This window comes from Etheostoma spectabile, chromosome 13 (assembly GCF_008692095.1).
Source record: "Etheostoma spectabile isolate EspeVRDwgs_2016 chromosome 13, UIUC_Espe_1.0, whole genome shotgun sequence".
Classification (NCBI taxonomy): Eukaryota; Metazoa; Chordata; class Actinopteri; order Perciformes; family Percidae; genus Etheostoma; species Etheostoma spectabile.
Window position 1 is genome coordinate 28,336,964 of NC_045745.1, and position 24,170 is coordinate 28,361,133.

The following is a 24,170-nucleotide window of genomic DNA, read 5'->3' on the forward strand; positions in this document are numbered from 1 at the left end:
TTCCTCCATAAATCAATCAAGAACTTCTCCCCAGTGCCTTCTCTCACCTCCTCTCCATGTCACTCCTCATGCACAGCTCTCCCATCATCAGGCTCCATTATTAAACCTTACTTTAAGTTAACTACACAACAGTCTGCTTTTTTGGCTTATGAAAGGTTTTTTTTTCCTTCCTTTTAATGGCACAAATGTATCTACATTACTAAATCCAGTTAATATTAATTTGACACTGACAGATTGAATACCCCCAAAGACACTACATACTTTCAAGCAGGAAAGGGCACTGGGGAGAGGGTTATACGTTTCAATTAGGTTTCAATTGCTCCAATCTTGTTATCACTTCAGGCACAAGATGGAAAGACAGGTAGACAGACCCAACTCTGACCACCACCTGCTGTTCAGAGGCCAGACCCCCTCCTCCCCCTCAAAGATGTGGTGAAAGAACTTTGCCCTTCTTCGTCTCTCCTCCTTTCTCTCCTCCTTCTATCACGAGAGTCCTCCTCCATCCGTGACCCTGAGGCAGCGGATACCTGCGACCAAAGGCCAGTAACATGGCAACCGAGTCAAAAGGCCTTCATGCCTGTTGCACGGCAGGGGGCTGGCATTTACTTCCCCCATCCGCCCCGTTTCATCCTCGATGCCCCTAGCCCCACCCAGGAGCCTAATAGAAATCCACTGTCCTTGCTTTCTCAGCTGCCTCCCTCTACCCGAGTTAGAAAAACAATATTCCACAAAAGGCAAGAAAGAGAACTTCCTGTCCTTTTGTCCGTTGTGCAAGCCAAAGCTTCTGTTTATTGCTCTCTGCTGCGTGATTCTTTCTCCTACACACATGAACTCTTTTTGATTGGAGAAAAACATAAACCCTGGTCTGTATTAACTTGGCTCTACGCAGGAAAATGCAGAGTGAGAAAATAAGATTTTGCTATTCAGGGATCCTTCTCATTTCAAAAACATAATTAAGTGAAACAATGTGTTTTTAAAGGCATGTAGTTTAGATGTAGGTCATGGAGGATGTTTGATTGGGTGAATTTCCATACGGCCTTATTTTCAGAAACAGTCACAGCAGAAAGCCTTGTGTCAGAGCCATTCCTTGACCAGCTGCCTGTTGCTTCACAGTATGTGGGGAAGATTTCCTCCGAGGTTTTAAATGGGTCATATTCTGACTAAAGATGTTAGAAGTTATGCTTACACAAATATAATAATAACCCTGACTACCTTGCTTATCAGTGTGATTACAATTTGATCTCATTTTCAGGAAACAAAATTGGTGCATTATGCTTTTTGCAAAGCATTTTCTAAATCTCATTTGTCGTCATGAGGGGTTAAGTTGGGTTGAAATAGCTCCATGAAGTCTTTAGGCAAAACTTTGTTTTTCCTTTTTAGTTATTTAATTTCTACTCTTTTAAAAAGGTGAACAATTTTTGTATGTCACATTAAATAACGTCACTCATACCTGAATGCATTTCTGCATTACATCTTTGAGATCTTACACCCCAAAGAAACATTGTATGTGAAAGCTTGACACTAACAGAAGATCTGAAGATGGTATTGTATCACTGGTGATATTTGCTGAATAATGAAATAAATGGGAATTATAATAATTTTGTAAAGCTCATTAGGTCCTTATAATGCTATAAGAAGCTACATTTGACACAAAGACTGCTGCTGCTAGCTCCATAATGGCAAAACCCATTGCAATCACTCAGTTAAATCAGCCCCCCTTTCCAAATAACAAATCCCAATTTAACTCAGAAATTTAAAACCAAATTACCTAAAAATTAAAGATAATCATCATAATTAACTTTAACAAACCAAAACAATATTTTTGCATTACGATCTGAGGGAAAAAAAAAATCAGTGACAACATTGATCTTCTATGCAAGGTTCTTTTTAAATATTCCTTCCCACTGGAGTTGCCTGGTCTTTTGCATTGTGCGAGTTGGAGAGGACTAAATTACAACACGTAAATATCAATGAACTGCATGATTATTAAGTATGGAAATACAAGACTGTGATATATGATTACCTCTGCTTAATTAGTGCAACACCGGGTGGCAAGAATGCAAATCAAAGACAACAACATCTTGATGCCATTAAAGAGAAACTTGGGCTTGTTGCACTAAAATCATGCATCCATTCTGAATTTGCATATTCAATGTAATCAATGGTGGTGGTGACGCATCAAAGCCTTGGCGTTAACAAACCTCTTGCAGCGATGCAGTATTCGGAACTACAGTAATCAAATGTACACTTCTTTTCATGTTGACGATATACTGCATTATTTACCTGCTTTGCATCAGACCTACTGGGGAACACGGCGCCTTTAGAGAAAGACATGCGCTGTGCTTAAAATCTTGCTTAGGGAGGTGCTAACCCCACCATCTTGTGGAGTTCTCAGTGACAGAGGGAGAAGGACTTGGCCTGAGTAAAGGAGCCAGTGGCAAGCTCATCGATCAAAGACTGGGAAATGTCAGATGCCAAGTACAAGGCAGAAGTTTTATGCGAGCCTCACTTCTGCTAAGCTCACACCTCACGGGCAATTACTATGAATAAGAATACTCTTTGTCACCTGTACAGTTAAGAGAGAAAGTCCAGCCATCAAGCAATAAGAGTAGTTGCTGCAGACATGTGTCACCTATTATATAATACACCTATAATCACCTTGATGCCTACAAAATATTACATCATTTGACATTTAAATAAAAGCTAAATGTGAGGTTTCAAGCAAAATAATAAACAATATCAGTGGAAGCTGATTTTATGTGAGGAGTCTTAAATGTATATTAGCTTATGGACATGCTCCAAGACTAGCAGTAACCAAGGAAAAGAATGGAATAAGGTATTACCATAAATCTGTAATATGTGTAGAATAGCAAAAGTTTGGAATACAGCCCAATATATGATATACAGGGCATATTTCCAGAGAAAATGTCTAAATTGAAACAGTGCTTGAAATGTTTACTTTGTCAATGCTTGTTTCTGCTTAAAATAAACCAATTCCGAAACAATGAGCAGAGGGTCAAACAAAACCAGTCAACCCAAAAATAGACTTCCTTGCAAATACGTTCTTGTCTATGAGAATGAATTCCCCCCTCCCACCTATGTTCTCATCTGAAGCAGAGCTTACTCCTTGGCTGTGGATAAGCACTTCAACAATTACTCAACTAAGAAAAACATTTAGCAACAAAATTAGCAACAACTAGTTTGATCTTGGATATATTGGTAAAAATGCTGAACATGTGATTGTTCCAGCTCCTTACATGAAGGTGAAGATTGTCTGTCTTGTGGGATAGTAAACTGAATTTTTTTTTACTATTCAATGACATTTTATTGACAAAGTCCATAACCGATCTGGAGATTAGTGCCATACACTGCAGTTCTGCTATAGCCTGGCTCAGTGGCTGAGTTGTTCCATAATAGTGGCAAAAAAACGATACAAGCAAAGCCATTCGGTTTCCAGAATATCCAAGCAAGAACAATCTATGCTGAATTTTGTTGGTAGCCATGATGTTGTGGCCCTCCTCCCCACGGGGTTCGGGACTAGTTTGATTTTCCAGCTCGCGCTGTTAGTGGCGAAGATGTTGGTGAAGGAGTTTGCTAAGGCGAACGCAAGCGATGCCAAGCCGACGTCACAACCAAAAGCTAGCGATTGGTTCTGGGCAGATCCAATAGTTTTAAAGTTCAACAGAGTACCCACCTGTACATTGGAAAGGTACGAGAGTCTGGTGGGACCAGGCTAGTCCTGCAACAAACACTTCAAAGACTACTGCAAAAGCACCGATTTCTGTCAAAATTCTTCTATAACCTAATGATAGATTTGAATCCATGAAACCAAACACAAATGTGAGTTTTAGAAATATGATTCAGCCATAATTGTAGACTACTAACAATGAGCAAAAATTAGATTATTTTTATTTTTTATATTATTTTTGGGCAATTTTAGGCCTTTATTTAAAGGACAGCTGAAGACATTATAGGGGGGGGGGGGATTACAGGCAGCAAAGGGCCACAGGTCGGAGTCGAACACGGCCCACTGTGTTGAGGAGTGAACCTCTATGGGCGCCCGCTCTACCAACTTAGCTACTGTATGTGGGCACCCCAAAAATTACATTCTAATAAGCAAAGATTCTTTTTTAAATCATCTGACTAATGTGCTTTTCTGTGAAAAATCTGCCCTGGGCTTACTTTCTCAGGGACTGGCACAGTTTACCTAAAGGCACCTGGAATGTTCCAGAATCTAGCAAATAATTGCAGTGTGAATCCAAATGGCAAACTAATTACTCTGTCCTCTTCTTAAAAACTGTACAGTAATGTAGTACAGGTCCACTTTACTGCACAGGGAGGAGATATTTCACCCTTCATATTCAACATAAACAAGAGGCTGTAAAGGCGAGAGTAAAGGAGAAGAATTACTAGCAACAGGCCAATAAGTAGTTATTAAAGCAGCAAGAAAGAACAAGAAGAGACAGAGGACGATGAGAATGAGAGAGAATTAGGAGCTAGTCTCTTGTTCAAGCCATTGCCTTGCTCATTAAGACTCTACAGTAAGGAATGTGTGTATTGCTCAGTAAATCGATCCATCAGTATGCTGTATTAAACCAGGGGGAGAAACTGCTCTCTAATTACAAACTAATTCGGTGCAAACATAAGTTTTACAAAATACACTAATACATCTACAAGAAGGCATGTTTTGCCTCTTTGCCGGCACTGTGCTCATAACAGCATTCTCCATATGTAATAAGCAACATCAATGAGTATAAATTGAGCATGAGTGTAAAAACAATTTAGGGAGTTTTTAAAGGAAATGTAAGAGATTGTCCCAACAGTAGGACTGTGTTTTCCATTTAATTTAGTAGTAGTAGTAGTTCAGCTCCTATGTTTAATACCTCCATATCTACTAAATATGTAATATAAGAGCTGAGTAAAGATCAGAAAGCTTACAGTCTCTGGATTTCCATTCTGGTAATGAGACAAACATCTCCAGTAAAAAAACAAATAATAAAAACTCACCAGATTGCTGTATGGGTGTACGGTAACACTTTCCCTCAATGAAACAGTTTGTTTCAAAATCAAACAAATATGTGTAGTTGGCATATTTTGGGTACATCCTCTACTGCTGCTCCACAAAAATATAATTTTACATGATTTTTTAAAACAAACAGGCATACAGTATATCATTGATGTTGATCATGTTTGGTTGCTTTGCATGCTCTATTGTCATGTGGTATATTTTAATAAGTTGTGTTCATGATCCATCCTGTACAGTTTAGTTACAGACCCTGAACCATCTCAAAAGCTCAACATTTTCTTTTTACTTTGTGAAAAAGAATTGGGTCTTAAAAATGTAATCGTGCTTTAAAGATTACTGAGCTTTTTTCTGTGTCCATGTCTACTTTTAGTTGCTTTATTGCTTGTTTCTTTTGCTAATGTGTTAGCCTTTAACACGTCTCTTCACAAAAGTGAGTTGAGCCAAGCTTGTGAGGTGCAGCTGAAACCACTCCAGGCTGGACACACACATCATGTCTGTGCTCAACAGTTGGCACCATATTGTAATCAAAGCATGTACGAATTGGGAAAATAAGGGAAGTGTAATGAACGCCACACTCAATGACGGCACGTTTGCAGCAGCAATTGAAATGGCAAAGATATTCTATTAGGACCTCAACAAGCACCTAATTTTATGAAGCACAACCCCACTGAGCTGAATGATGTAATTTGAATATCCTGTCAGTTTAAATGTGGTCGTCTGGGACAATATCGTGGTCGCTGACATTTAATTGGAGGCCAGAAAAAGTTATGGCAGACAAAAGAGGGAGACAAAAGAGAGAAGAGATTTTTTTTGTGACAAACTGACGTTTTATCAAAGAGATAAATAAAAGATGATAAACATGGATTAGAGAAGCCATTTTGTCTGCGGTCCTCTCTCTTTCTAGTACGGGTGTCTTTGAGAAATATGCCTCTAAATTTAGCATCCGATTTATCAAGCCGAGGCAATCCAGGGAAAAGAGGGACTTGGGAACCGAAAGAGCAAAAGAAAGAGACAAGGTTGAAACGTATCTAAAAGACAGGTGCAGCAGACAAAAAGATTGGGGGTAGTGGAGGGGGGGGTGGGGGGGGGCATTGTCTGTGAGATCCTGTCCATCACTTGCCACTTTTAGAATGAAAATACATCTCCACTAATATCCGCCCCCACACACACACACGGAGAAAGATGAGAATTTCAATTAAGCAGGTGAGGAAATTAAACTAGTGTTACAGTTATAAAGTCAACCAAGCATATAAAGACTTGGATACTTCAAAAGGAGGGTGGATAGATGAGTAAGATGGACAGAAAGACAAACTAATTTTCACACACACACACACACACACACACACACACACACACACACACACACACACACACACACACACACACACACACACACACACACACACACACACACACACACACACACTGAAGGTCAAAAGAAGTCCTGCTCTTAGTTTTCTAAATTTCTACTTTCTGTGTACTAACTGTCCACTCTGTGGAGTAAAACGGGATGCCTCATTAAGTGGTGCAACATATAACTACCAATAATGTTAATTAACTCTTCTCCACCATTTACTTTTAATGCATTCATAGATGCTCGTGTTTGCTGTTTTTAATCACCAGTGGAGGTCCTGTCTACTTTATGCAAATGAAGTGCTTCAGACAACGTGACTTGCCACTTCAAGTCTCTGAACTCTAATGAACAAAAGTTTAGACTAGCCAGCTAAGTTGAAATGTTATTACTTCTTTCTTGGTTGAATTATTTTCAGACATGCACCGTTAAGGTCAAAAGAGAGAAAGTTTCTGGACAAGGCACCATGTTTGTCCAATTTAAAAATCGGGGCCAACACAATTCAGTTTACAGACTGCCTGCCGCCAGTCAAATGCTAACTACGGGTCAACTTTTAGTAGCACAGAACTGCATCAAATATAAAGCGTTTTTACTGCTCTGGCTAGTCTCCCTTAACTGCTCTTTATTGCGGTCACCCATTTGCAATGAATGGAATATTGTCATTCACTACTCCGTTTTACTGCTCAGAGTAATTTTGGCTCCTCTCCTCTCCTCTCATGTTAAATGACTGCGCTGAAATTCTCCTTGTTTAGATGCAAGACTTACATGGGATGCAAATGGATCCCCAGTAGCACTGTGTACACCTGACTGCAGGTCTCTTTCTGTGGGGTTTGCACAGTGAACGCTCTACCAAACTGCATCAGCATTTATCACTCTGTCACAACAATAGCTGCAGCTTAATATTTCAAAGGTTAAAGAATTGTTTGGCTGAAGATGACTGCACATGGTGCATGTAGGTGTATACATTCAATATCCATCCATTGGAGGAAGTCCACTACTACATACCTTGTCTATTCATCTGAGGCTGCGGTTTGTTCATTTACCAACACATCACACATCTGCTCAATATTACATGAGAGATTAACTAGTTCCATATGAAGGATTTATCTGAGTGAAGAGGCTTCGTGCACCTGCTTTTCCTAATGACGTGTGTAAGGGCTTCCTCTCTTAGTCAATTAGTCAACTAAGTGGTTGTTAGAGGATCATTTCACTGAGGTATTTTTATTCACCTATTGTTTTGTTTTTCCGAGTTGTGTAAGTCCGTTAGTGGTAATTCTCTCCATGGTCAAAAAACACTGGAGAAAACTTTTAGAATTGTGCGTAATCAATCAAACAATTAATGTAACTAGACTATTATCAATTCATTTTGAATCTCACCATATTTCATACAGAGCATGTATGGATTAATATGTTGTAAATGCCTATATTCATTTGACAAAAGTTTGATGAGGAAAGAAGGTGAAAATAATGTGGCGCAATATAAATGCAAAGCCAACAGAAGGTCAAAGTTGGACTAATTAAAAGTGCTATAAAATTGTCTAGTGCTATAACACTGCGGCAGTGTAGCCATCAATTAGAAATCACAAAACGGTCTTAGGCGGTAGCAGTAAAGAAATGAATCTGTCAACACTTTTCATTATTGCATGATAACATGGGAGAAAATTAAATCACCAAATAACTGTTACAAGCTGGACTTGCTTATGCATTACCTCGATTTGATTGTTTCACATTTTCCACTACTTTGCATTAGCAACACAGACAAAGGAGGCTTTTTTTCAACAGAGTGTCACAAGGGTCTTCTCTTATTGCATCAAGGTATAAGCACAGGACATGGTGTAAATGCATGGTACCACCACATATTGAGCATGTAGGTTTGGGATCACATTTTTTGTTAACTTCGCGACCAAAGCTGCTGGAGCAGTGGCGGCACACATGCGGTGCAGACACAAAAGAAAGGTTAAATTGGAAAAAATAAATTATCAGTAGATGTGGAAGAGACCGCTGTCAATGCCAGTCAATTAAATTAGGTTCCCTCATTCCCTTTAAAAGCAATGAGCTCCCCACCATGTGGCAAAGACAGTTTTTCACCATAAATGAAAGACCAAACTGTCTGAACAGAGGGAAACTGTTGATGTCTATGGATGTGGAGAGTTGTGGCAAGCAATTGAAAATGTGCTGCCAAGAAATATGATATTCAATTTCAAGTTGAATTATTGTACTGGAATTACTGAAATCTCACAATTGGCACAAATAAATCAAATCTGTGAACAGCCAAGCTGACATCAACTCTGATAATTGATAATGTCTAGTAATTCCTTCCAATTATGTGTTGGCTTCAATTAACTAGAGAGCATTGCAGTCCTACCTTAAACAGTATTAAACACCTCCTTTTGTTAAAAGATCCGAGGGTAGTGTTGGTGGGTGGTGTAGTCCTACTGAAGGAAACCGAGTTGTATGACAAGGTCACTCTCTCAAAAAAGACTCAGAACTGTCAACAGCTGATGGAAGTGTGGAGGTTATACATTCTTACGTTACCATTTGGTATTCCGTGGAAATAATTGGCACCGTCACACATTTAGTGCAAACACTATCTAGCCAAGGCTTTACTGCTATTGTTAGGGAAAATGTTTAAAGACACGTTGTCTGTCTATAATAACTACTGGTATTGCATTAATTAAAATCAATTACATGCCTGTTGTGCACTTGCTCTTGCTTGCCACTGCTGCACAAAAGTAGCTCTACGCTGTTTAATGTTTTGCCACAAAAAATGGCTGCTTTTGTTACAAGGTCCTTTTTGTTAGTTGCAGCAAAAGCACTCAAATATAACAAGTCGTGTTCGTGACTAGAGAATGGAGCCACAGAAGTATCCTATATGAGGTGCACTTGGAAACATCATCACTCCAGAGACTTTCATTAAGCATGAAAAGCATTTTGACTGTTAAATCTGGCTGTAAAAATCCCTATTTGAAAATTGTTCATCCATATACAATAACACCTACAAGTCAAAAATGGCTCAGATAATCATACATAAAATTATTGGTTTTCATAATGCATCTTTCGTCTCCTTCATTTTTGCATTTATGGTGTGATCATCATGCTCTCAGTCCGTGCAGGCACGGTGTAGATTTGGCGTGGCAATTCGGCGCAAACTCACTCTTTAATGACTATTTACACACACTCGCATGCATACATACTCAATCCTTTTACTACATACAAACATCTTGTTTATTCAGGTTACAAATCACTCGTTTAGCAAAGTATTTTTTTCCCCACTGCTGCCACATTGTTTACATCTGAATTGAATTAAATGCAAAATCGAATCTCGCACATAAACAGACAAATTCAAATTATGGAGAGCCTACACAATTTTATCCAGATGATAAAATATGATGTGGCTGACATTGCCGCCAATGAAAAATTATTGGCATGAGCCAACGTGTCAGCAGTATAATCGTGAATGATGTGGGGAGAGAAAGGTCACAGCTGAGGACCGAGGCATTGTGTAGAGGAACAGCTAAGCTCTTTAGCGCCCTGACTTCGATTCAGTAATTCAGTATTGAAGCCTTAGTGTTTTTTCATCATACAATGGGACACATTGTGACATATTCAACATGTCATCATATACAAATAAGTATGCCATTTTATTCCACCTCCATTTACGTTGAAAAACTGTATATCATTTAGGAAGTGAATGACAGACCACCCAGCATGCGACTGCCGAGAAAAATCAGGTGAGGTTCTGCCATAAAAGTGGGGAGCGTGCCTGACTTTACTACTGCATATGTTCTCCTGCTTTGTTATAGCTCAGCCCTCCGATTCTATCTAGTTCCTGCTATTACCAACAATACCATGCAGATTTTTGTGCCACTGGGGCCGTTCGGGACCTATTAAGCAATTCTGGGCAAAGTACGTGCATAACGGTTGCCTTTCACTGGCTCCCACATCAGGTCGAAATCACAGAAATAGTCTGAGGATAGGAATGGGCTGAATGATTCTTATCATAAGCAATTTGGCGTGCATTAGAACTACTTCAGAACTTTGCATCCATTACATTGTTTTATCGTTAAACACTTATATCCTGCTGACCTTTTTATCTTTTATCGAGACTCAATGTTCTAAATGCTTTCTGCTGATTACATAATATTTATACATCAAAGTGACAACAGATACACCACAGTCACCTTCTGGTGAAGATATTTTGGGGTGTAACACAAAGAAAACACATTACACAGCTGCTTAGAGTGACAAGTAAAATAATAGCGATGAAGTTCTGCAATATGTAATTACAGCAAAGAATATGTCTCTGTTTGCTGCTCGCTATTTCTTGTCTACCCAGTCGTGTTTGGTTATCATTAGAGTGTTGTTCTATTGACTGTGTGAGAGTCAATGTGTGTGCGGTGACTTAACTAAACATTAGTCTGGTTTTGGTGATTAAAAGTGCCACCACCACAATAAGTACAACAAAGTAGTCATATGATCCACTTGATTGGGGTTGATTAAAAAGGATGCAATGGTGTGCCCACTGGATACAGTGACATGTTGCAGACAAGCAGTTGAACCAGAAACCGGCAACAACAGCTATCGGCCGTAATCACACTAGCAACAATGGCACAACTAATAACCTGACAGGCTTGTCATGCTGCAGGAATATCATTCTTAATCTGAGAGGCTGGTGCCCCCAACAGAAAAGAAAAAACAGGACAGCACATAAAAAAACTACAGAGCATGAACTGTCACACAACGTCAAAGTGAGAAAGAGCAATCTGGCCTGCGAGATTCCAATATCGTACTCTACAATGACAACGGGATCCAATCATGGGAGAACACTTCAGTGAGCCAGTCAGGCAATCCTCCAATCAGACAGACACGTCCAACACAAAAGGATCAGACCTTGGCTTTACTTTCACAATTACAAAAATACCATAGTAGAGACTGTAGGTTTCCAACCTCACTCTTGGAGTTGATAGAGTAAAAGGGTGATTATACTAAATGCGCCTTATTTTACAGTAGCGATAACTTTACCTCTTCTAACTAACATTTAGTCTGTGTGCGTTTCATTTTGCATATTTATGGTAACTTTCTAGCAATGTTACACTCATACTATATATACACAATTTTACAGTTTACATGCTGGTTTAGTAGGTGTTTTTGCCCCCAACATCTCCTTCCAGGCAGTGCGACAATGGTTATGTTTAGGGTTAGCTGCCTGGAAGGAGAAACATCATTGAGCGGTTTAGTACCCACATCGATTTTGTAGCATGCATGTGAATACTTTACGGTACAAAATATATAGTGCATATAAATTGTTGTATGTTATCTGTACGACAATAACATTGTATTATAATCATAAAACATATGAATTGTACTTTGAAACAGGTCATTTGTCTTCTATGATATTGTGTAAGAGGTGCTCATACTGTGTCTATGTAGCCTATATATAGCCGTGTGTCTATAATTGCAGACATCTTGACACACCTGAGCATCTCTTGCTAAGGATGGCATATTTCACTCTGTTGTACAAATCCCAGACTGCGTGTTTGAAAGCAGAAACACAGGGGTGAAGGTGGTTAGAAGTAATGAGAATTCCAAACTGGACAGCAAGGCAATGTGTCTGACAACACAATGGAACTTATCATCCTAAACAAAACTGGATGTCCATTTTTAATTATTTCCAGATTTTCATTCAAACGCAATCTCAAATAGGTCACTGTAAAAAAAATAGGAATGCATTCCTCGAGGCGACTTCTCACCCAGTGGAGTGGGTGCCGCATATAGGCTGAGTCCTTGGCAGCGGCAGCGGTTCAAGTCCAACCTGTGGCCCTTTGGTCAACTTTGGTTGTTTTAAAGTGCTTAACAAAAAAAGTTGGACTGGATTTAAGCTGTCCTGTCAATTAAAGGCCATAAAAAGCCCCCCAAAAAAATCCTCATGAGCCAAAGCCACTCCCTGAAGGGTGGAGAATAAAGAAGATTGGAAAAAGATGTTCATATCATGAGAAAGCGGAACATGACTGGCTAATCCACCCGTCACATAATCATGCGGTGATCAAAGACGATCAGTGACGTAAGTGACTAGTATAGTTATTCCTGTTACTTTCAGTCAATTCGTTCTTACCTTACAGTGACTACAGGAACACACACAGATTCTTAAAGTCTTGGTTGTCATTTACAACTCATGTATTTAAGGAAACATGAATGTGCTATTTTTTTTTAACAATAAATGAAACACCTTCTTTGGGTCCTTTAAAGGCCTGCTGTTTCCCAGTGACTGAACAGAAAGCCACTAAGCTGCTGGATTGGTTTTTACTGAAATAGAGAACAACTGATATGATTTTTGATCATTTATATAAAAGGTGCATGGGTAAAGCCAAATAAGGCAGCTATACCACAGCCCAGTGGTGTATTTGCTCTGGTCTACCTAGTACACATTGAACTTGTGTGTTGCTGTGCTTGTGTTGTTTATAGCTCTGTGTGTCCATGTGTGTGCATACGCACAGAGACTTTGATAAGAGGTCTTGAGAGGTATAGTGGAGGACCATGCCCTCCGCTCCTCTCTATCCTGGCTAGCAGGCTGTCCTCATTACTGTCAGTCAGCATCAGGTTTAGCAGTGCCAGGCTCCTGCACAGCCCTCTGTCCTCTCTGCCCTGCCAGCACTAGCCTGCCTGACTGCTGCCATTGGTAAGCATTGTAAGGACCCCTCAATCCTCTAAAAAACCTAATTATTCTCTACCCGCAACCAAGGAGACCGGAGCAGAAAGAGGGATGCCGAGGAAAAGAAGAATCACACACGTGCACTCCGTTTATAAGCGCTCTGGCAACTATTTAAATAAAAGGAAATGTGTGTTAATATTATTTCTGCAGTAAAAAAAAAAGCATTCACATTTACACATTATTTATCTTTCCAGTGAAGCATAAATATTGGAGGAAAGCACACACACAACAAAAGGCACACAAGATACATTTAGAAAGTTTGAAACAAACAAAAGAAACCTGCATGAATGACACTGAGCATCGCTTTGACTACCCGTTAACTGGGTCACTCAGTTGGTGATTGTGTCTGACCACCAAACAAACAGTCATTCATATGCCTGTGGTCTGGCCCAATTTTCATCTGGAACAGTTCCACTGAGGCCACTGAAAGCAAAGGAGCTGCCGGGTCAGGGATTTAAACCCATCTCCAGCTTTGGCAAAGTAGCCATTACCACAGGGGGGAAAAAACAACTCCTTGTGTCATACTCCATCTACAGCAGGGTTTATTTATGTTGGCGGCACATCGTTTTTTTTTTTTCCAGGGGTGAGGGGAGAATGACAGTGAAGAATTCCCATCAACTCGCTTGTCACCTTTCCCTCGTCATCCGTCTATCTCTCGGTTTCAGTGAAACGTCAGTGCATTTAGTGTCAGTTGTGAAACCCATTTCAAAAGTGCATTTATTTTGAGAAACACAACAAATATCTTTTCAGTTGGACATCTTGGTTGCTCACCAGGATAAGACCTGCTCCATGTGCCGTGAAATGCGACGTCAGGTTCGGATAATAGCCTGCACTACATAACATTATTTGGCTTCCTTCCACTTTGTGTGCTATTCGCACAGTAGAAATGACTTGGCATGAGAAATATCTAATAAGAAATAATCTTCTCATAATAAATATTTGGGAGGGCTCATTGTCATAAACTGTAAAGCTGAACAAAGATATTGATATGGCATTACATTAAAAACTTTTGTCCTTGAATACTCTTTCACACTCGTGCAGCTGTGCAGATCGGCGTAGGAACGAGGAAGCTGGTGCTTTTAATAAACTCACAGGGACATTCAAAGGGGCTGGCAGCTACAGAGGTTTCATTTTCCCAGCAGTGAGCTGTGTCATTTAAAATAAGGATCATTTTTGTGTATGGGAATATCACAATGCTAAATCTAGATCAAATAACAAAAAATAAAAAAGCAAAGTGAGGGGAAGACAGAGACAGAATGAGGGAGATGAGGGAGTGAGAGATGAATAAAAGGAATAATGAAAGAGGACACCAGGTACAAGTTTGTTTTGAATTTGTATAAAGAAAACGACACACCAGCGCCTCTCCTCTCTAATTCAGTATGGGTACATGTTATCCTATGTGTGTAAGTCACACAGAACAAAAGGCGCAGGGGATGAGAATGTGCATTTACTTCATGCAGAATTATTGTTAGACTTTATTAAAACTCCAGACTTGAAGTCTTTTCCTGCAGGTAAGAACTTAAAGCCCACAGAGAGGTGAGCGGGACAGACATGTGGAGGAGGTGGAGGTACTGGTCATTTTGCCATTAACAGAAAAAAAAAGATTTAAGACAGACAGAGGCAAAAGGGAGAACAAGAAGATGCCATACAGAGACAGAGAGTGAGACAAAGAGAGAGGCAAAGAGTAAGAGAGAGCTCCAGCTGCCAGAGATAGGCCGATGCGAACAGTAGGCCACCAACGGGGAAGCCACAGCCACAGCTGTCACAGGCTGGAGGACAATTTGGGGCAGTGCTCGGATGGTATTTTTGACCAATATCCCAGAATGACCTCAACCAACGTACAAGAATAGTTCCTCACTTCCTTCTCACCGACATTAAAGCAAGCCGTTTTAATACGAGAAGTTTCAGGATAGAAAACTCTCATTGCAAACAAAATAAACAGAATTTCTGGAAGTGTTGTCTCAGCTGCTTCTGTGCTGTAAACATCTATCCGTGCACAGATAGAGTCTTCGTTCTGCATCCAAAGCCACAGTGACAACCTGTTCGGGATGGCTTTCACGGCAAATTCCCTTTATGTAGGTGCAAGAAAAGGGTTCTGCCCATTGCTCTGTAAATGGTTGCCGCTCCTTCCTTTCATTTCCATAACAAGCCATCAGAACTCATCTCCTACTGAAGTGGCCACAGTCCCACTGGCAATTAAAATCATGCTGGGACATGCCATGGTTGTGTGTGACTCCACTGTCGGAAACAAAAGCAGCAGCGGCAGTGGTAATGACGCCAACAGTTGAGTGGTAAATCTCGAGCAATGTCGGCGGAAACCGTAGCTTTGATTTCTGCAGGAAACTGAGAGCAGGCCTCGTTTACATCTTTCAGTATGAACCGTACTGGAAAATATCAAACAAGGAAACAGAGTCATCTCATCTCTGTCTTCTGTACCACTTTCTGTACACAGCCACAATACAAAAAAAAAGGCAGGTGGGTTTTTTTAAAGAATCACCAGCATCGCATCAGGCTTAAAATATAGAAAATAAGGAGTGGAACTTTAAAAATATACAACTGGGGCTTAAAAAACTAGAATATTTTGATGTGAAACAGTCTGACTGGAATTAAAGGATAGGTTCAAACGCCTTGACTGTTGAGGTATCATATACTTAGCTTCAGCCAATGCATTTCTACAGAGAGTGAGTCATCCTTTATGGACAGTATGGTTAGGAGAAGCTATTGCAGTGACCAATAACTCAACATTCGGTACATATTCCATGTAAATATGAATCTCTCTAATATAGAAACTGAACTCTCCTGAAAACGCTTCATCAAAAAACATCAAGGTTTACTGTAGATTTTTAACATATATTCACCCCACCTTTATAAAGAGAAAGGTTTACATTTGTATGGTGGTAAACATTATTGGTATAAAATAAAATTATGCTACTAAGAATGGCTTGTTTTGAAACTAATTTTTGCGATGCTGAAACCCTTACTGTATCTTGAAATCCTGGAATTCTAAAGCTACTTTTAGCTGCCGATCTAATAGAGCCATGGCTAACCCCAGCCAGGCTGAAAAGGCAAAGTATAAGTGAATGTGCATTAAACACCTTGCATCACTGTCTTTCCACCTGTCAATCATCAACAGAAGAAACCTAATCCCTGAATAGCTGTGGAGTAGTCTGCATTGATACCTTTGACACGACTTGTAAGCACAGCTTCTATTTCTAACACAAAATGTTCTTCTTTTAAGTCTTAAGATAAGTTTGAGTTGTGCCAGTTTGCATTTCTTCTATTTATTTATTTATTTATTTATTTCATCCTATTTATGTCCTATAATGACAACAACCTACAATTCAGGTACAATACTGACCTTAAAAACAGACTTGTTAATTCTCCAGATTTGTACGTACCAATACAAACGCCCTGAGCAACTTTGACTTTGTCATGCATGTCAACTCCGATTCACATTAAATGATGTCTGTTTCGACATAGCCTAATGATTATTTGTTGCCAAACTCCTTCCTGTCTGTGTCCGACCGCCTCTTCATAATGGAAATGTCCGTGTTTTGGGGCAGTGTCAGTTATGCCTGCTGATACAAGTTGTTTTTCCTGTGATCCTGTCATCCCGGTGCAAACACCTTCAGTTGTTTACAGTGAAATGTCCTCTGTGTTCACCTTCACTTCCTGTCTGTTTTCAGCATTACTCTACGTGCTGTACATACTGTATAGTTTTACCATACTGCAGCATTCAGCAGCGGGAGGTCATTGGCAGGGTTACTTGTGAGGTCATTGTTAGCCGTGAGAAAATTAACGCTGATTGGGCTTGTCACGATTTGCTCCCCGAAGCCCGTGCCACAGAGGCACCTGCCAAGCCGAGCTTCTTTAAACAAGAATGAAGCCTATTCAACAGCTGCATAAGCAGCCAGGCAAGCAGACAGTGGAGGGGAAAGAGGGACAAAAGAAAGCAAATGCAAAACAGAGAGGACTTTCTAAATGGAAACCTCAGAATGGGACTTCTTTTAAAAAAATGTCGGAAATCAATTTAACGTAAAGTAAAAACCCATGCAATGTTAATCTATCCGGCTTAATCCCATTGTATTAAGATCCTTTATAATCGCCATTCAATACAACCATTTTTCTTTTCTAACAAGCTTGCCCTATAGCCATTTTATAAATCATTGGTACAAGGCTTTTGCCGTGCCACAAATTCTGTTATGGTGTCATTATTTCACTGAGTTATGAACCATGCAAGGTAGAATGACAAATATGTTGTTGAACAACTCAAAATATTGTTTTTCCCTTTCTGAGTCATTGCTAAAAAGAGTAGAGTACTGTTTAAAAAAAGATTAACATTAACCACGACAGCAAGATAGCAAGTTCTTTCGTTCACTTAAAAAAAAATTGGAAGCATCATCAACCATCTGAGCGGTGTTATTGCATCTACGACTTTCATAAGCAAGGTTCAGAACGGAAGGAGTTCAAGCCATACACTTGGTGTGTAAAGAAAAATGTGGAGAAACACTGGTAGTTTCTCAACCATATGCCGATATCCTTAAGTCACCATGTGCTCTGGCTTTGAAAGCCTGCACTGCCAATTCCTCATTTGAAACCTGACCAACTCTTTAACAATGCCTCTCTCTGATCCAGTGGGGAGGAGAAAATCTATTATCGATTTCCACCTGGCTTAGGTGGAAAAAAGTCCAATAGTGATGTTGAATAACGCTACACTGTACTGTGCCTTCACACTAAAGCTGGGGGTTGGTGTGAGAGGGCATGTCAACAATGCCCTTGACTATGCCACAGCACCATCTGCACGCGCTGAATATTTAATCATCAATAGAGCTGCTCAAGACCAGTAATCAAGAAAAAGGAAAAGATAATAGGCATCATGGAGGAGCTCATGAGACAGCTCCTGCGTGATTGGAGTTTGGCTTATCTTTTAAATCACCCATTGTTTCAATGCTAATTGTGACCATTTCTACATGCGTACACTGCAATTAAAGATATTTCTTAATCACTTCATTCAATCCCATTCAACCCCAAAAGCTATAGAAAACAACTCAATAGATGTATAATTTAGCCACTAAATGCAATTCATCACTGTCAAGGAGAAGTCACAAATCACTTCTTTCCATTTAAAAATAAAACTCTCGCAGTTTACATTGCTGGCACCTACTATATAACATCTAACACAAGAGAGGAGGATCTTGATTCCACTTTCTTATTTTCCTCTTTTCCACACCTACATAAAACTAATTACTAACGTTCTCTGTCAATATATTAGAGCCCGCCTCCCGCATCAAGCCAATAGACGAGTTACCAGCGAAAAATGGTTTCACGCTTATACTCTGTTGCAATAACACACAATGAAACTTGATTCCAACTATTGCAGACTAAAAATGGCATGGAACTATTTTGTAACAATGACCAAAAGAGTTAATTTGAAACTATTTGACATGAAAAAAACTATAATGAAGGATGACATTAATTTTTAAGCATAAAAGCACAGAAAATAATGTAGATATAAAAACAGCAAGGTTATACAAAAAACAACAACATGACCTCAATCATGCTGAACATTTCCTTTAGGTCTAATATGTCCAGCTTTAATTGCTTTGGTGAAACGGCATAGACAAGGTGAGAACAATGCAGCCAGACTAGGTATTTCTCTAATAACAACAGACAACCACTGCCTCTTTGTATCTCCTGTGTGAGCACACAAAATTATGTAAGCTAGTAACATGAGACATAATCATTTTCTTTGAAAAGGGTTAGTCACCAATTTATTCTTACCTTAGGCTGGGCGCGACGTGGAAAGGCAACCTTAGGATCAATCTGCAAATGAGAAAAGAATAGCAAAACCATTGTTAAAAGAAAAGCTGTGATATTCTAAGAGTGAAAAGCAATGAACAGGAATTTCTTAAAAACTGTAAGCCCACAAAGGGACCCCGGAATGCAAGCATTCACATGGTCACACTTTAAATCCACTGTGGTCAGGAATAAATACTAGGATTGTAATAGCAGTAATACATATTCAACAAATCAGTGTACTAAAATGTGATATTTTTTCCGCTCACAATGATAACAATTTATTGGACCCATTAAGATTTACAAAAGCTGCATAATCAGCCTGTGGCGATACTGACAGTCTGCTTTTGAATTTGAGAAGCATTTGACACTAAAGCTGCATTCAGTAGCCGTCAAAATTATTGCAATTACAAATTAAGTGCACATGAATGGCCCAAAAAAGTGGTGATAAGAACATAGAAAGGTGGGATTTTATAACTAAAAGGGCTCTGCTACTTCAGACCTGGCTTTTGTCAAATCTGACGTCATTCTTTTCTCATATTGTCCACCCACTCTGGTTAAGGTTAGGGTAGGTTATTTTCACTGAGAAATGGCTGGGTTATGGTTATGGGTAGCATAATACCTTAGTACCAATGTAGTCATGTTGCAGCCAATGTAAATAATTCAAACTGAACAAACACTTGGACTCTTCAGAAGAGGTAAATAACTTCACTCAAGCTCCTGCGCGGAAAAGTCACCAGACAAGTCAACATAGACATACTGAGAAATACAGAGAGAGTTGTGTGGAGCTGATTGTCTTAATTAGCTTTGTAGCAAATCATCTGGCAATGGCTTGAATGTAACGGATGTTCGTTACTGTCAAAAAGTTACGCACTAAAGCTTTATTCCCTACTCTACAACACCCGATAATTAGACTGGTGCAGAGATTTGGCCCAATAACTACTTTGATTTCCAGCTAGGTACATTTCTCAGAATGTGACTGAGCAGCAGAATACAGCTGACCTATATCACTGACCTCATTACTTACTGTGTCAGATTTTCTACAATTGTTGGGGCTCAATGACACGTTCTAGGCACAATATTCATTGGATTGCGCGATTTACTTTAAGAAAGCGCATATTAATTAAAACTAATTACTTTAAGATTGGTGCTACCAAATCATCGTCTGGTGCTGCTGTATAAAAAAAGAAAAAAAGAAAACCAAATCTGCATCAAAGAAATAGAAAAAAAAGTTAACGTGGAGGCCCGCCACACCATCGTTCTGCTGGTCATGGTCGCAGCAGAGCTTTGCTTTTATTTTAGGCAGGAATCGCTGATTCAATATGACAGGGAGAAAATGAGAGTCTGAGGCTGCTGACGCCTCCAGATATTGCCAAATAACTGTGAGGATGCGTCAGATCAGCCTGTTTCTCCATCTTGTGCTTGTTATCTCATTAGCTACATTTTCCTCGTTAATTTCACTGGTATGAAGGTATGTGGTGGGGGGCCTGACCAACCTTGCACTGACAATGAATTTCATGAGCAATGTCCTCTGGAATTGTCCTTGCCTGGGTACCGATGGAATTGTAAAATAGAAAATATTTGCTTTTTCGGCGTTATAATACTTATTTGTGTTTAACAGAAAATCCTTTTCATGCTGTTCCGTATGTTGTGGCGTGTTATACTGAAATATCCACAATAAGTGTACCTATTCTTTGCTTTCATAAAAGTTACTCCTTCAGCACAGATGGACATACCGGTATTTAAGAAAAAAAAGACATCTTTCTGCTGTGAGAAACAATGGAAAGAAATTGGAATGAAGGAACACAAGAACAAAAAGACACCATCTGCACAGATCAATTAAGCCAATGAGACCGACTACGTTTTAATGTGTTTGAAGGCAATGTCATTGTCATCTTTTCTGTCAGTCTCAATTATTACGCTTATCTTTCTAAATCAAGTCAAAATGAGAAATGAATTCAATAACACCTGGGTATAGCAACCCTGCTTGTAATGAATTTCATTTAAAGATTTAGCACTTAGCCCCAGGCAAAACCAATTCAAACTCAATTATTTTGTGCGCCCTATTTGAGCAAAGACAACACATTATGCTCGGAATACAAAAGTCCTCTATAGTTGGTAATGTATCTTACTTTTTTAAGACTATACAAACATATCAAACCTCATTTCACCATACTGCGTGAACTAATTGTTTTCCTGTCCTGCTGAGAATTTCTATTCACTATGAAGCGTCCCGTTTCACCATGCACAAGACAGCACTTAAACACAGCAGCAATGGAAGTCATATAGTTTTCTGTCAGCTGAAAATATTATAATTATCAAAAATAGGCAGGTATATGCACAGAATTGTGTTCAAAATGAGGCTACTGCAGATTGTTTAAATCAAACTCAGAGCAATGCAACCAAATAAGGCAAAGAGGACTTACTAACCAATCCTTCTGAGAAATCCTATAGCAGCACCTTTTTAGGTCACAACTTATGATGAATGACTCCTTTGAGAAATATGATCATGAGGAGGGGCGATGTTAGCCTGGGAAAACCCTGACAAACTTCCGGCAAATTTGAGATTTGCTCTGCAAGTCAGTCTGTCCAAGAGCCCATTGAATCTCATTTCAATTTTTTTCCAAATCGAAACACCAATCACAACCATTGAGGCCGGCTTTACAAGATGACAAGAGTGCAGCGATGGCAAGCAGCTTTTTGTTTACATTCAACATGACGGCTACGTCACCCGGATCGTTGGCCTGATTGGTTGAAGGACTATCCAATTGCGCCCAGAGGCATTTGAGCGGCATACGTTTGTGGCGCCCCTTTGGAAGTGTGCTTGTTGAATGGTCTCAATGTTTTATTGTTTGATCGAGCTGTGAATGAACCTTCCCCAGACCCAGTCTCAGTTACTGAAGAGGGTCAACCAGGCTAGGGAGATGTAGCAATTGTTTTGCTTTGGTTAACGTATTCATGTGGTTTTTATGTAGAAAAAAAAAAAGCATCATATTTAAGGCCAAGAGCTAAAATATGCACTGCCTTTTGCAGAGAATACTGTAACTTTGAACTAGACTATGTTGTCTTAGTTTCCCCTGATACTTCCTTCCTGAAACATTTTGTTATGTACACACATACCGACAGGTTTGCCGTCAGTCAACAGAACCTGGGTTGTGTACTGGGTTTTTATCTACCAACACCTTAAACATTTGAACAGAAAACAACAGAAAAGGCCTACAGTATTAGTGATTTACATTGCATGTTTTAGTCCATTTTTGTTTTCAAGAAAGTACTTAATGGGTTGGGCGAGGGAAAAACACTTGTCCTTACTATGCTTTTACTTTCACTGCAAGTTTCGGATTCTCCACCTACATCAGCTAAATCCAACAAGTTTAGGCATACTCAAAGTGGTTTGTTGAAATGGATTCTAGGATGACAAAAGAAAAAAAAAAAAAAACACAAGCTGATGTAGAGGTAGAGAAGGCATTCTTTAGGGAACATGTGTACAAAAAAAGCTCTTTAAAACACAAAATGAAGACACATAACTGTAGTGTAGAACGCAAGACCTCCCATCCAGCTGTAGCGGTTATCATCTAGTAGCAGTTAAAGTACTTTATTAATCCCCCTAGGAAATGTCTTTATCATGGAATACCGAGCAGTGCATGCAAACTAAACAGCACATAGATATTTAGAACCCTGACTTGGAGCTGATTGAACAATCTGCTCTGTATATGAATGTGCTCCTCCTTTGAACATTGCGTTTTATTGCTTGCAAGATGAACTGCTGAAACGGGGGGGGGAACCAACGCTATTAAGCAGGTAAACACCTGGAATTTATCTTGATCTTCTAGTAGTGAACTTTACATGGATTGACTTGACTGATGTATAACATATTGTCCTTTGCTGCCGTATTTCTTAAAAGCGGATTTACAGAATGACTGTAATTGATGGTATGATGTAGAACTGCCAAGATTAGTTGATCAATCGATAGACAAGAAATTATTCAACTATTTTGACAAGTGAACCTTCGTTAGGGTACAAACATTCTCTTGTTCTCTCAAATGTGAACATGTGCAGCTTTTCCTTGTTTTAACATTACAGATAATTTAATATTTTGGATTGTGGACGGTCGGTCAGACAAACCAAGACATTTGACGACTTCACCTTGGGCTCTAGGAAATTGTGTTGGGCATTTAAAAACGTTTTTTTTTAATAATTCGATTAGATGAAAGTAGAAGAATCCGCAAATTCCTCTATTATGAAAATAATTGTTAGTTGCGGTTGAAAGTATTGTGTTTAAATGCAAATTGTAATCAACATGCATCATTGAAACAGCCAGTAATGAGTTAACCTACCACTATACTTTTTACGTATGAGCCACAACAAAATCAAACTTCAGAAATTTGGGCCAGACCCAATTCACACGTGTGACAAATGACCTGGATGAGTATGCTACCCGGAGCAGTCCAATAGAAACCAGGATACTGTGGCAGGTCAACATTTTTTGTTGGTACAGAACATCATGGAAGATGATAAGAAATGAAGAGACAGCTGCACACAGGTGATCGGGAGCCTGGGTAGCATTAGCATCATGTATACAAGGATGTGAATAACCCAGTTTTGAGTATTATCCTGGTTTTGATCTTATTTAGGGTGGGTTTTTTTTCATGGAACTTGAGAAATCTGGCTACTATGAGAGTGTAATTGCACTCAGTGTGTTCCTTGTGAGAGAACAATTATCCATATTCTTACCGGTAATAAGGATATGATTATTACAGGCATCCGTTATCTACAAATGTCTTTACTGTAGGTTGTATGGGGTTTCTTTTTTCCTGTGATTAAATTACGGTAACCATCTAATGGCAGCACCACCTATTATGTACAATTGACTGGCAGCGTCTAATGTGATGTCATTTTCAAAGGGCTCTGCAAATAGGGTATGTGTGCCTTTTGCAATGTGGGTATCTCAGATAGCATCTAGGCACTGTTCAGTTTATGCGGAGCACAAGAGCATGGCTAGTGACATGCTAAAGATGCACTTCTGGTGAAGTAGCCGCGGTCTATATCAAGAGCATTTTCCCCACTCACACTGGCCTCTCCAGTGTGTTGGTAAGTATTTCTCACCCTATGGCCTCTTTACATCACCCTGACAAGACTTTTTTCCAGATTAATAGTCTCAGTGCACCTTTCCTATATGATGAAACATGATCTTACACACAGAACAAAAGTAGATTTCCTCAAGACATCATACAACCCGATATGTCAACATAATAAATGAGAACAGACCAAGAGGAATCCCCCCCCCC

The 24,170-nt window shown here is 39.5% G+C and overlaps 1 protein-coding gene across 19 annotated transcripts in view; it reads right to left on the reverse strand.

The window, feature by feature from the left end:
• The window catches only part of LOC116700939 (RNA-binding protein Musashi homolog 2), a 253,670-nt gene that overhangs the window by 222,294 nt on the left and 7,206 nt on the right, over positions 1 to 24,170 (reverse strand). For all 19 annotated transcript variants that reach the window (XR_004334769.1, XR_004334767.1, XR_004334768.1 and 16 more), the window contains exon 5: positions 18,868 to 18,909. Coding sequence is in view for 16 of the 19 variants with exons in the window: in XM_032534429.1 (XP_032390320.1) it covers positions 18,868 to 18,909 (42 nt within the window). In the remaining 3 variants the exon portion in view is untranslated. The remainder of the gene's footprint in view (positions 1 to 18,867; positions 18,910 to 24,170) is intronic.